This window comes from Azolla caroliniana, unplaced genomic scaffold, assembly GCF_043228905.1.
Source record: "Azolla caroliniana isolate FFs.n. ecotype wild unplaced genomic scaffold, voAzoCaro1.0.p SCAF_12, whole genome shotgun sequence".
Classification (NCBI taxonomy): Eukaryota; Viridiplantae; Streptophyta; class Polypodiopsida; order Salviniales; family Salviniaceae; genus Azolla; species Azolla caroliniana.
In genome coordinates, this window is record NW_028230447.1 from 3,751,745 (window position 1) to 3,765,500 (window position 13,756).

Below are 13,756 nucleotides of genomic sequence, written 5' to 3' on the forward strand. Positions count from 1 at the left end.
GACATATAATAAGTAGCATTGATGGAGATTATGTTTTTTTACAGATCTAATAAGCTAGTTGAACAAGAGGAAAGGGGTGAAAGGAGGGCAAATGTGGTACTAAGTAGTCTAGATAAACTATGTTCTTTAATCTCATGTGATACAATTTTACTCGTTTGATATCCATGCAAGCTTCTACAAGATAGCCAATACACAATGTCCAAATGACTAGTCTCGACAACACGCTTTGTTGACCACAATATCCAACAATCTAAAGAGGCATTAATGAGGGCATGAGTGGTAGTCAAGCTCATAGAGATAGTCTCAACATTCCTCTCAATGACGATGATGATATCTAATGCAATATGGGATGCCCAACCAAGCCATTTTGGTATCATTATCAATGAAGCCATCCAACAACCCAAACCCTCTAGAGAAGATGATTGGAGGGTTAAAGCAAGGGAGCAATGCTTAGTCGAGGCCAAGTGCCCATTGTATTATTTCGAGGTTTGACTGGTACTCCCTCTATTTGCTATGCTATGCCACACTCTTGAAGCGGGGTGGCGACATTCGAGTTGTTTCGATAGCAGAGTGTAATTGATGATGCCAACGACATTGAATCATCCAAAGAAGAAGAAGAAGAAGAAGAAGGCATGATGGGAGCAATCGGGAGAGGTATTTTCTGCTATTTGGTCGAGCACAGTAGGCTCTCGATGACAATAACATTCAACATTCGAGAGTATACATGTATAAATATATATTAGATATGTATACATGCATTACACATATATACACACATATACATATACATATACATATACTGTTATACTCTATACATATATGTATCTGTATGTATACATATATGTATGTATTTGTATGTATACATATGATTATATCAATATGTATGGATAGGATATATTTATTATATGTGAATCTGTGATAAACGTGGAGCCGCTTTTTATTCACTCACTTTCTTTTCTTTTTCTTCTTCCTTCTGTTTATTTTTTCTTCTTCTTCTTCATTTTGCTCTGCTTTCCTTTCCTTTCTGTTTGGCCGTGTCAACACGCGCTTCGTTTTCTTCTTCGTCTTTCTTCGTTTCCATTCCCCTCCCCCGAGCTCGCCATCGCCATCGCCATCGCCATCGCCACATTCTCTGTCTCTCTGTCTCTCTCTCTTTCCAGTCTCCTCTGCTTTGGATTTCTGTTCCTGCTCCGTGGCTCCATCGACAGACTCTCTCCTATCCGATCTCGAAACTAGGGTTTTCCGTACGTTCCTGTAGGATCGGAGCCCCGAAAGTTTATTCGGAGAACGAATCGGTTTTACTTCTCTCTCTCTCTCTCTCGTTTGTTTCATTCCACCAATATGACTGATGAACACGTTGCCGTCTCTGTTGACAATTTCCCTACATCATCGACCTCAGCTTCATCTCAGCTTGTCCTCTCTCAGAACAATATCCCTGATCACGATCCCTGCCAAAACTCGCAGCAGCAGGACGAAGAAGAGAAATCTCCTCTTTTGAATGAGAATTTGTCTGGTCAAGGTACCATTCACATCATAGACGAGAACTCTGTGAGGAACGAGAACGTCAACGGAGGTTTTTCTCGGTATTTTAAAATGGTTATGCCAGATATTATGCGCAGAAAAGAGGTTGGAAACTCAGAAAATGAGTATCTTCTTCCTGATACGGTTGTTGGCCATGGATCACATGTGGGAGATATAAAAATTGAAGTTAAGGTCGATGGTAACCAAGGAATTTCTTCAGCAGGCACATCCATGGATCCCGAGAAGGGTTGCACTGAAGAAAATCATGGTGTTGGGCATGTGGAGAATGGATTGATAGGTTGTAGTCAACAATATGAAATAGGTATCAAACCTACTGTTGGAGAATGCAGAATTTGTCAGGAAGAAGATGACATTGCTAATCTCGAGTCACCCTGTGCATGTTCTGGAAGTCTTAAGGTACCTTCTAAGTTCTTCCGTGAAAGGGTAGAATGTTTTTGAATCATGGATGCTTTGTTAATGCTAAGCTCGTTCTTGAAAGGATAGACATTTTTTATTGTGGATGCTTTGTTGGTCTTGAACGTTCTTCCTTGAGTGGGTAGAATGTTTGAATTGTGTATTTGCTGGAAGAAAGTGTTGATGTAGTGACGAATTCCCTTGATATATTTTAAAACATATACACATGACCTTTCTAAAATTCATGCAATAGAATGCAAAGGTGAAATATTCTAGCAATGTGATAGAGAAAAAAATTTGTGTTCAGTGGAGATATGTAAACATAATTCAGATCACTAACACAACTTCGTTTGGTGCTTTTTTAAAGGTCAAATTATATGTGAAAGCATGTAAGCTAGTAGCTACAAGGAAACTTAGATATCTAATTCTTAAAGGGTTTAAGAGCTACTTATTTATGTTTAACAAGTGTGTATCATAGTTTTACCATATGGCAAATAGATTCATACATGTGCAGGTATGGAAGCTAGGTTCTTGGCTCTAGACTATGGTTTATCTGACCTTTAACGTCAATGAAATATCACAATTAGTAGTAACATTTGCACACATGCTGACTTTTTGGAAGCACACAATTTCAATTATGTCTCTAAAATGGCAAATTACACTGGCTCACTTCTTACATGTGCATCCTTGTATGATGCAAGGATGTTATAGAGTTTCTCATTTGTAGATAACCTAAACAACTGATTGATTCCATATAAAAGGGCATCTTTCTTTCAACATCAAGTTAAAAATAGCTGACTATTGATTTTGTTCTTTTCTGTTTTCTGGGTGACATTTATAATAGACACAACCTAATTTCAAGTTACTTTTATGCAATGTTCTTCTACATATGAGTGTTTGCCTATCAGTCTTCCAAAATATTGCAGCATTAAGCTAAAGTATGTTACTTTCTTTTAAATGCCTACATGTTTGTACCTGCTATATGTTTTTTTCTTTCAAAATATAACTTCTCGTTCTCCTATAACTCTCTTTTTCCATCTTCGTTCTTATACATTCTCTAGGATGAATTCTAGTGGACGCACTGAATGAAACATGAACGTTTCTCTACTTATGCTTTCTTAAGTTGAAAATAATTGAATGCAAAACCCAAATTTGAACTTCCAAAATCAAGACGTAGTAACTAGATATTTTTGCATTTGAGAAAAGAAGCAAATCCTATCTACTTAACATACGATGGGAGTATACCCCGTTAGTTTGTTGCTATAGAGATTGGGTGGGCAAACAACCTATTATTGGTGAGATGGTTGACCACTCTTGAGCATGTGGATGGAGTGGGCTAGCTCGGTTGGTGAATGGTCTCCCTAACATCACCCCTACACCCAATTAAACAATGAAGAACATGTTAGCAATAGAGATTTAATCTATGCTACTACATCTACTGAAGAAGTTGATCTCAAACACTTAAGGTACTTTAGGTTTGAGCTATGGCTTAAAAAATGAGGGTCAGTTTTTGGGGGTGAGAGAAAAAGAAAGATATGTTAATGTCTTTTAAGAGGCTAAAATGGCCTATAAGACTAAACAAGAGATTACATAAAAATTTAATAAGAAAGTGACTAAAGAATCTCTTTATCTATCTATCTATCTATATTTAAGATTCTCAAGTTAGATAGATTGTAATTTTTGTTTTTGAAAGATCTTGTGGTTGATTCAAAATGCAGAATTCCTTGAAGTAAAGGAAGCACCTATGGCCCCTAGGTTTCTACTCTATAGAAAGAATCAGAGCCAGAAGTGTATCAAATACCCACTGAACATGCTCCTGAACCGCCAAATCTCTATATGTAATGCAATACCTCATCTATATATACTGAAGGGAGTAGGTGATAGTGGACATCCTTGTTTTACTCCAATTATGGTAGCCACAACCTTTGACAACACATTGGGAGATCACATTTTTCTTGAAACAGATGCATAGATTTCCCATTGCACATCTATGGAGATGCCAAAGGCTTCTAGGCGATGCATGAGCCAAACACAGAGTATGATGTTGAAGGCTTTCTGGAAATCCACAAAGCAGCAACAAATCCTCTTTTATGGGATTTGCCCTCCTTATCGTTAGGGGATAGCTCTTTGCTGGACTCTGTGCGTTAGTTGCTGGTATGCTGTATTAGTGTGTAAACAAACTAGCAAATCTGCCTGGTGAATGGTTGGAACTTGTACATTTGAAGACTCAGCAGTATTTAGATTGGTATGAAGCCTCATTCTTTCTTTACGAAACGACATTTGTGCAGTGCGGGGCAGGAATACATGTTTGTTTCACGAGCACATGTGTGCAGTGTGAGGTAAATATCCACTCTTTGCTAAAAGACACCAGGGATTAGTGAGCACATGTTTTTTCCTAAACCACGTGAGTGATGTGGTGCCAATGCTCACTCTTTGCTAGAGTCTGTGTGCTGGATGTTGGCTTGTTATATCAGTGTATAGACAATCTAATTGTTGAATTGTTGGAATATGTACATTTGATGAAGCAACATTGTTTAGATTGATGCAAAATGTCGGTCATTTCGTTATGAGATGTAACTTTTGTGGTGCTCTGTGGAACACAAGCTTGTTGTGAGCACGTGTGTTCGATGTGAGGTGAACACCCACTCTTTGCTAGAGTGAGTGATTTGTGAGCACATGATCCTACGTAGACGATGTGAGTGATGTATGAATGCGCACTCTTTGCTAGAGCACGCTTGTGCTGTATGGACAATAGCTCTTTGCTAGAGCATTCACAAGTAATGTGTTGGAGACACGTTTTTGCTAGATTCTGTCTTTTATGATATCATATCAGCACATACACAAATGTGTGAACCTGCTTTGTGAATTGCAGGAACTTGTACGTTTGATGAAGCAGCGTTGTGTTTCATCAAACCTGTGTTTCAAATAACCATATCTTTGATGAGTCTCAAATGAGTGTTTTGCTGCATGGTGAAGTTTGGTGTCTTGTTTATGCCTCATCAGACCTTAATGCTTCATGGCATTCAGGGGTGTGACAAAGTCTCTTACTTCAACCGGCCTTGTGTAATGACGGTGCTGCTTATGATGGAGGTTGTGGTGCCAGAGGTGACTCTTATGGCATGGGCTTGTCACACTGAACGTGCAAATGATGGTAAGCGCCATGTAGTGAAGGTCCAGCCGAGGGGGCGAGGAAGGTGGCTATTGTGGAGTGAGGTAAAGGATGGTGTGATGAAAGGGAAGGAAGTGAAGCGTTAGAAAAGAGATGGAGATGAGATGGGGATAGTGAAAACGAGAGCAAGAAGGCGGGGTTGAAGTAAGTGAGGGAAATGTAGAAAGGAGTGAAGAGAAAAAAAATAGATGGAGTGTAGACTAGGAGAGAGTAGCAAAATGTGCAAAATGTAAAAATTAAATGTCATAAATAAATAAAATCAGAAGCGGAAATAAGAGTGAAACCGAAAATGAAAAATAATTAAAGAAATAATTAAATGAAAATAAAGGATAAAACGTATGACTATCGTGTGGAATTCCAATTCGAACCCATGAGCCGCCTTGCCTTTTTAGCTAGGAATGCAGGTAAGTTACGCAAATGGGGAAAATGGAAACTAAGGAAGGTTGGAGGACAGGAGTAATGTTTGAGGGTTCTACTAAGTTGGAAATAGCTAGAACTGTGGAGCTATTGTTTGAAGTACAAACTTGATAATCCATAAAGACTATGCTAGATAACAAGGATGGTGGCCAAAAGTTGTAGATATCATATACTGTTGCATGCACATGGATCGTGTTGCATCATATTGGAAGCAATACATGTTTAAAGATTTGTAAAGTTGTTTTTCAGTTAATTTTTCCATAAGAGGAGTACATCATGTTTTTCCATGTTTTCCGTGTAAACATTAGGTTAGATGGATATAGTCATTCCTATCAAGGAAAATATTTGGAGTTTGAGCTTTCAATTACCTATGTTCTTTGTGAATCTGAAATGGTTTTAAGTCAAGTAATACAGTCATTCTAGGCATAATGATAATGATGAGTGCTTTGATTAACTAGAAAGGCTAATCTTAAAAAATTGCAACTTGGGATTCTTTTACAGCCTTAAGTGATCAGTATCTATACTTGGAATTATCTTATGCCCGTGTTCCAGTGGATATCTAGCTTAGAAATGTAGCTGGGATTGGTGTTAGTGTCTGCGCAAAGTGTGCACGCAGTCTAGCCAGTCACTTATAAAAAGGTGGCTCAAGCCTCATCTGTGGAATGATGATCACCACTAGCCAGAGATCTAGCATAGAGCACATGAAGCTAGCTATAGTCGGGAGGTCTGTCATAGTTACAATGGCAGTACTGTATGCCTGGCAATTCCCACAATACTTACTTGGCCCCTTATGAAGAGAAATACAAAGAATTGCTCATGATGAATATAGGATTCATTTCAGTAGTATGATGAGAAAGGGAAGGGATGACTTTCAAGTCTTTGTTGTGGTAGGAAACCAAAGAAATCAGGAAATTATCTTATGTCCTAGAATATATAAAATATGCTCACATTTACATACAGAGTTAAAAAGTAAAGTTTATGAGGCTGTAGGAAGAACTTGTTAATAGATTAAATTAATGAAGATCAACACATGTTTAAAAGACAAAACAGTAGTAGATCAGGGAATTATTAAAAATATGAGGGAGCAATGGAGTTCAGGAGCTCTCTTTTATTGTAAATAGAGATACCATTTCTTACATAACGTGAAGACAGAAGGAGGCGAGTTCTGTTGCAATTGCTTCTACAGTTAACATAGGCCAGTACCATAACTCTTCATGTGCCCCACTACTATTTGGATTTCACTCTTAATCTAATTGTCCATTTATTCTATTAATCCTTAGTCGTGTTTGGATCTATCTACTCACATGTTTAATTATGAGCTCATGAGGATTACCTATTATGTGTGATACAAGCACAAAGTAAAAGAAGGCAGATGAATAGCAGATTTACCCAGGGAATCATGTTTTCACCTCATGGTTAGGAAGATTGAGCAGACTTTATCAGAGGCTTTACTGTTTTCGTTTACCCAAGAGAGAGGTTCAGAGAGTGGCCCATCCATTTTTTCCCTAAGGCTCTGTAAGGTCCGAAGTTTTCAGTACAGATTGCAGAGCAATAGAGAGGTATTATCTTAGATATTTAGATCTTAATAAATTTGAACTCATGCATTTATGATTTTGCAGTTTGCTCATCGGAAATGTGTTCAACATTGGTGTAATGAGAAAGGGGACACTTTGTGTGAGATCTGCCAAAAGGTATTTGCCTAGCTCCCCGTAATCCACACACTTCAAGCTCTTCACATATTTTTAAATCCATCATCATGCATAGGATCTCACTCATCATTTTGTGACAGCCATTTGAAGGTGGTTATGTGGCACCAGAACAAGCTGAAGCAGATAGCATCCCTATAAATATAGGGTAAGATGGCTATGTAGTTTGTTCATAACATTTTAGATTTGTGTATCACTTTTGTTAATGAGCATGTGACTGAGTGATCCTCTAAGTGGGAAACTTCGAGTTTTTGCCCTCATTGGTGTTATATCAATGGAGGTAATTTCAGCTACATAAGTGTGTGAAGGAATTTGTGAACTATTTCATTGAATGTATTGGACATTTTGACAGTGCTGGTTGGGATATTGCAAGTGGTCAACCTAGGATTTTCGCATTGGCTGCAGATCATCACTTTTTGGATGCAGAGTACGATGAATATGCAGGATCACAAGCACATAGTGCAGCTTGCTTTCGTTCTGTTGCCCTCATGGTACTTATTTTGGGAATTTTGAAAGCGACATATAGATTTTTCTACTTCAAAAAATTGAAATGGGTTTAAAGGATATGCTAAAATTATTTTGCCATCTAGACATTTTTTATTTATACATTGATAACTGATGTTTTGTTTTGAAGCTCATCGCATTATTGCTCCTTCGGCACATTGTTTCGATGACTGGTGAAGATGATGAAGATGCTTCAACATTTTTCATGGTAATTGTAATGGAGGGGAAGAAGAACGAAAAGAATTTGTATTTAGGAAAGCCTATTAAGGCATAATGGACAAATTTTGATACACCAAATCATAATAATAATCTGTTTCAGGGAGGTGCACTTAGGCACACATGAACATTAATGAAAAATAAAGAATGTCAATAATAGATTGTTAAGGTTATGATGTGTAGTCTAGGATATGAATGTTCCTGTAATTAATATAATGCATCTAGCATCCAACTAGATAAGCTTGGGTGAAACTATCTGTGTGACAAATATTCAGTTAATGACTAGCCAGTAATGCTCATACTTTCTGAGTGAGTTATCTTGCAGCTTTCTCTTGTGAGGGCTGCTGGCTTCCTGATTCCTTGCTACATTATGGCACGTGCAATGAATGCTCTACAAATTAGAAGGCAGCGACAGGTGTGGCATTCCTTACGATTCTTATTTCTGAAAATGGCACCTTGATTTCTTTAAGATCTTATGAAAGCTTGATAATGGCATGTGTTTTTTGAGTACATTTGGAATGACATTTGGGTAAAACTAAAATACAGGAAGCTGCAATGGCAGCAGCAACAGCAGCAGCAGTAGAAGTCAGATACCTCATACAGGCAAGCCAAGTTCAAGGTGTTATTTCCCACGGAAATCCAGCAGCATAATACCTTCGGTTGTAATATATGCGGTTTCTTAGCTTCAAATATCCATTGAAATAAAATTCAAGCCGTAGCTTTTAAGGTTCAACACAAGACAAACAGAGTCCTGGGAGCTTTGTTGAATCAGAAAGCTTTGGATATAAGAGACTATCTTATATGATTATTTTTATTGGGGAGCGGGGTATGTCCATATATATAGAAGAAGATACATATATCGTAACTGTGTATAGTCATGGTTAAAGTACAAATTTTATTAACTGTTTGAAAGTTGTGAAAGTGTTCAGAGTGTTTCAGCTTTCTTCTTGGAACCATATGTATTCAAACTTAACACTTGCACTTCCTTAGATTTGTAGTTGAAGAAGTCAACATTTTTTTATTTAATGCCTTTCAAAGATCATAACAAGATTTGAAGGACATCATATAACGAAGATAAAAGACTTTCAATGCTACAACTAAAACTGTCTCATGATAGAAGTGTTACAAATCAACCTTTCTCATGATAGGAGTCATCCCATGAGCATCGAAGAATGCCATGGATGTCACCCCTAAATTATTTTCAGTTGCCACGCATAGCACAATAAATCATCTCATTTCTCTAGCTTGTCATAACATGCCTGGGTAGATCCCGATACATCTTATACAGAATTACATTGGAGTCCTTATTTGCAATGTAGTATAAGGGAGCCCGGAGCATTGGTAAAGACACTTTGTTCCGTAATATGTCTTCATAGTTTTCGAGTGCCAATGTAAGATTGTTTCTAAATGAAGCCACTTTTGACGTTAAAAGGGAGCATTAGAAAGGATTCTTTGTTTTGTAATATATGTCTTCATTGTTTTTGAGTGCCTATGTAAAGTTGTTTCTAAAGGAAGCCACTTTTGACGTTAAAGCGGAGCATTGTTTAGAACTCTTTGTTTCATAATATTTGTCTTCATAGTTTTTTGAGTGCCTATATAAGATTATTTCTAAATGAAGTCACTTTGTTGTTAAAATGGAGCGTTGGTAAGGACTCTTTGTTTCCTGATATATTTCTTCATAGTGTTTGAGTGCCTATGTAATATCGTTTCTAAAAGAATCCACTTTTGACATTAAAAGAGAAATGAATGACCTTGTAGATCAATTACACTACTTTTTATTTCTGAATTTGAGATCATAGTTATCTCTCAATGTGAGAAGACTAATGAGTGTTATGGAATGGTAAAGACTATAGTGTTAAGGATGAAAACCTAATAAGGTTGCCACTCCGTGTAGAAATCTATGTTATATGCATATAAGTCAAGTACTTCTACCTATTTTGTTTTGCACCATTCCCAATGTATAGCCAACATGATTTGTACTAATAGATTATGACCAAGTTTTAAAAGTTTTTTTTTCCATAAAAAATATCCTCCATTGGTATTAAAATTAAAGGAACAATATACATATATTGTCTTGCATCTGCTCAAAACTAATACAGCACCTCCTCGGCATATCCATAGTCTCTATAGCCTCTTTTGAGTGCATTCTATGAGACGATATTTGAAACCATAATTGTGCTAAATGTTTTCTACATAGTTTCTACGTTTTGAGCATATCTCGAAATTAAACTAGACCATTCAAAAAGACTTCTTGCTTGTCTTATGGCAAAGACTTGTTAAGCTTCAAGCATACTTCTCAATAAGGGCACTTGTTTCTGTGACCTCCATGTTTTGCGAGGACATTTGAACATGGAAGTTGTTCCCTTTCTCTTTCTGTATATCCCCCATGTTGCCACATGCTTTCCACATACCAAAAAATGTCATCATATTAGGTAAGAGGCCTTGCACAAGCATTTGAAGATAGAGTTGTATAGCATCTTCATTCTTATCACGCTCTGTATAGCCCAATAACATGGCAGTCCTTTGTACCACATCTCCAACCAACAATAATCCATCAAAAAGCTCTCGGGCTTCAATTATTGGTTCACATTTACCGTACCAACACAAGTATCTTTTTCAAATCCTTCTTTTGCGGTATCACCATGTAATTCCCCTCCTCTTGTTAGAGACTCTACTCCAAAACAAGCTTTCAAGAAGGAGACAAATCAAGCAGAGTCGAGAGAAATTTCTTCTACTTGCATTTGTTCCAGGCAATAAAACACTTGCTTTTCGAGCCCATAGTCAACATATCCAGATGCAATCACATTCCATTATCAAACCACATTTGATGTACATATCAATCAAAGAGTTCCACAAGCATTTAGGACACTTATATAGGTCACTGCTTCAAGAAGGAATGCCATCGTTTCCATCTGTTCTACCAACTAACAAACGTAGGGCGTCTTTAGTTGGCCCATATTTAGCATATCCACTAATAAAGGGTATTCCACGATATCACATGTTGACTTGGTCGATCCTCAACTACATCCCATGCTAGAGTAAGAGAGCCGCATTTTGCGTACATGTCTATCAAAGCATTACCAAGAAATAGATCTCTTTGGTACCCATTTTTCACAATCTCCAAATGTAATACTTGACCTTCATCCCAATTACCATCTTTGAGCAAGCTCTCACTCTGCTTAGATAAGTGACAACATCAGGAATAAACCCCTCTATTTGCAGATGCTCAACAAAATTAAGAGTTTCTTCACAAAACCCAATTCCACATTACCTTGATCTTGCATAAAGTGAACATAATTCAATGATTCTTTATCTTTGACCAAGTTTAAAAGTTTGCTTCATATTGACAGGCATTAAGGATGGACCTTATATGCTTTAATCTCATTGTTGTGTTCTTCAATCTAATTATTGTTGTGCCATTTTTTCTTATTTCTGTAATTGTGTTTAAAGCTCTATTATATTGTTGATTGAATCTCTACTCTATACATAGATACTTGATCTTGAGTATAACTATGACATAAAAAAGATGGCATTATCACATGGGGACTACATTGCTTCTCTTCCACAATCAAGTGTGGATCTTAGATGCGACCATCTACAACAATTACTTGTGTCCGTGATTGAAATGTTATCAAAGATCTTAATCATTCGTGATGGATCCTTCGGCTTTTCAAGAGAGGCACTAGATTTAAACGAGGAAGAGACTCAATGTATCTTCTTTCTTTTACCAAATTTTATTATGAAACTGGCAAAAAACATGTTGAAAGAGTTCATGTTTCACCCTAAAAATGAAGCAATTTCATGCTCATGTTCATCGTATGCTTTTAAGAATTTTTTGGAGTTCTTGCATCTTTTCCTTGCCTTCCTTTCCCAACAAAGCTATACTGACATTTGATGATATGTCATGAATTATAATATTCTTCACAAATATTTTAATGTAACCAAGGGATGACATTATACATCCAATGCGATCCAAAGGAAACGGTATAAAAGTTCCACATTACAAATCATAGCATACAAATAACAAAACTCAAATTAACCATCTAACCAATTGATGTTTGAATCCCACATTTTGGAGTTCTTGTTAGGTTGTCGCATTTGTGATGGCATTACTTGTGTCTAAAACTAGGGTCATGTTTGCAAAATTAGCATTGTGTGCTTTGAAATGACTATCCATATCAAAGATGTTGATCTTCACGTTTGCTTTTCTCATTCTTATGGTAGATCAAACATGTAATCTCACCTTTATGTTCTCCATCCTTTATAATTTGTGCTCCTATAAGAATTTATAACTTTCTTTGATCCTTTCACATTTTCCATAAAACTTTATCTTTTTCTAAATGCATAGATTTATTCATATACTCATATTGCATTACATAAATCTAGAAGTAGTGTAAGTGTCTTGACTTAATCTCTTGTACAATGTGCTTTGTTTGATATATAGTATATCATCATGAAGCATTGCAAAATTATTCCCAAATTTCAGGCAACAATAGTTCGATTATGCGTTTTTTTAGATCTCTAGATATATAAATAGAATGATAATAATGAGAGAGTGGTGAGATCAACCTTGAGTCAGGCATAGAGTCTAGGAACATGAATGAAGCATGATGCGGTGATATCTGTCATGAGGCATTTTGGGAATTGTCACATTGCTTGAACTAAAAAGCGATAAGATTAAAAATGATTTTGTATGTTCCTCGTGAAGAATGAGAAATATTTCTACAATGATATGAGGAATGAATCTCGATGTCTATGTTCTATCGAGCTTTTAAATAGTGCCATATAAAATGAATACAAATAATGTTTATGAAAGTATTCACAAGTTCCGAGACACAATTTATGGATTGGTCATTCTTTAAGTATTTTTGCTTTCTTTTTTGGACATGTTTCAATTTGCATGGTAGTGGAAACTATATGGTAACGTTTGTAGAATATCAAGGACACAAATAAGACATTATGAATAAACTCAAAATGCATATGCTTTCAATGTCAACATTACAAATCTGTTGCTTTGTATTTTTTGAAAGAAAAAAAGGGAAAAAAAACTTTGCTTTGCTTATTATATTTTCCTTAAAAGGCATATTTGTGAGAAGCATATTTGCAAAGATATGGAATAGTGGAGTTTTCCAAAGCACAAAAACAAAGTATCCTAAGTATGCGTTTTTAATTCGTTCTTATTCATATTTCAATGTTTTCTATAATGAAGTCATGGTTTATGAATGAGTGACCAAAATCTTTGCATGAGTTGCGTTGAAGGTGGTTACTATATTACTCACTAACAAGAAAATTTCTATAAGTTATTTTATCTATATATTGGGCAAAGAGAGTATTTTCTACATTGATAAACTAGATGAGATGTCGACTACTTGCATGTACACGGCTTGTCAAAGTGTGACAAAATATAGTCAATGTTATGGACCTTGTAAGATGTAATCTTGATAATGGCAATACAATTGCCAATACCATTTCAAGAGAAAATGCATACCATCTCATCGAGTCATCACCACAATTATCACTATGCCCATGTTTAGCTACCTTTTGAGTATAAATGTACATACCTTCAATTCCTCACCATTATACCCCTGAGCCTAAGTTTTATTTATTGTATATAGGACCTATAATCTTGTAAGATGTTTAAATGGTCTTAAAACTAATAGTGATATTAGTATAAAGGTGGTTTTACTAGTAATATTACCATGCTCTTGATCTATTGAATGTATTGATGTTTATTAAAATGGGATGATTAACTTGATTTACTTTCTATTATCAAGTTCTCGATTAAAATGTTTAATTATGAGTCATGAGA

The 13,756-nt window shown here is 36.3% G+C and overlaps 1 protein-coding gene across 1 annotated transcript; it reads left to right on the forward strand.

Annotated features, from left to right (window-relative positions):
• The first annotated feature begins 1,010 nt into the window (after positions 1-1,010).
• LOC147856854 (uncharacterized) lies at positions 1,011-8,890 on the forward strand. Its single transcript, XM_087328213.1, has 7 exons — positions 1,011-1,938; positions 7,141-7,212; positions 7,311-7,375; positions 7,580-7,718; positions 7,862-7,939; positions 8,273-8,362; positions 8,494-8,890. The coding sequence occupies exons 1-7, from the start codon at positions 1,342-1,344 to the stop codon at positions 8,596-8,598; spliced, it is 1,146 nt and encodes a 381-aa protein (XP_087184339.1). The 5' UTR covers positions 1,011-1,341; the 3' UTR covers positions 8,599-8,890.
• Positions 8,891-13,756: the final 4,866 nt, after the last annotated feature.

Excerpts from the sequence above, each read along its gene's own strand:
- LOC147856854 (XM_087328213.1), top strand. The coding sequence starts at position 1,342 with ATGACTGATGAACACGTTGCCGTCTCTGTTGACAATTTCCCTACATCA. Across the intron at positions 1,939-7,140 it reads CATGTTCTGGAAGTCTTAAG|TTTGCTCATCGGAAATGTGT; the intron begins GTACCTTCTAAG and ends ATGATTTTGCAG. Across the intron at positions 7,719-7,861 it reads TTCGTTCTGTTGCCCTCATG|CTCATCGCATTATTGCTCCT; the intron begins GTACTTATTTTG and ends TTTGTTTTGAAG.